Source organism: Fukomys damarensis, unplaced genomic scaffold (genome assembly GCF_012274545.1).
Source record: "Fukomys damarensis isolate Sample0158 unplaced genomic scaffold, DMR_v1.0_HiC HiC_scaffold_15, whole genome shotgun sequence".
Taxonomy (NCBI): domain Eukaryota; kingdom Metazoa; phylum Chordata; class Mammalia; order Rodentia; family Bathyergidae; genus Fukomys; species Fukomys damarensis.
In genome coordinates, this window is record NW_022900927.1 from 20,233,319 (window position 1) to 20,233,834 (window position 516).

General features: G+C 60.3%; 2 protein-coding genes and 1 long non-coding RNA gene across 3 annotated transcripts in view; all 3 read left to right on the forward strand.

The window, feature by feature from the left end:
• The window catches only part of LOC117286142, a 63,059-nt gene that overhangs the window by 18,746 nt on the left and 43,797 nt on the right, over positions 1–516 (forward strand). The window lies entirely within an intron of this gene.
• Positions 1–516, forward strand: part of Hoxc6 (homeobox C6) — a 36,352-nt gene that overhangs the window by 14,396 nt on the left and 21,440 nt on the right. The window lies entirely within an intron of this gene.
• Hoxc8 (homeobox C8) overlaps positions 7–516 on the forward strand; it is a 2,911-nt gene continuing 2,401 nt past the window's right edge. Inside the window, exon 1 of the mRNA XM_010609364.1 lies at positions 7–475. Coding sequence (XP_010607666.1) covers positions 40–475 — 436 coding nt within the window. The 5' untranslated portion in view covers positions 7–39. The remainder of the gene's footprint in view (positions 476–516) is intronic.

The window sequence follows — 516 nt, forward strand, 5'->3', positions numbered from 1 at the left end:
GCCAGAGGGGAGGGGGCCGCGGGTTTTCATGTACCCAGCATGAGCTCCTACTTCGTCAACCCCCTGTTCTCCAAATACAAAGGCGGCGAGTCCCTGGAACCGGCCTATTACGACTGCCGGTTCCCTCAGAGCGTGGGCAGGAGCCATGCGTTGGTGTACGGGCCCGGCGGCTCGGCGCCCGGCTTCCAGCACGCCTCGCACCACGTCCAAGACTTCTTCCACCACGGCACCTCCGGCATCTCCAACTCGGGCTACCAGCAGAACCCGTGCTCGCTTAGCTGCCACGGAGACGCCTCCAAATTCTATGGCTATGAGGCGCTCCCCAGACAGTCCCTTTATGGGGCTCAGCAAGAGGCGAGCGTGGTGCAATATCCCGACTGTAAATCCTCCGCCAACACTAACAGTAGCGAAGGACAAGGCCACTTAAATCAAAACTCGTCTCCCAGCCTCATGTTTCCATGGATGAGACCCCACGGTGAGAAGCCTTTTCTCTTTCCCCCTCGGTCTCCCGCGCTC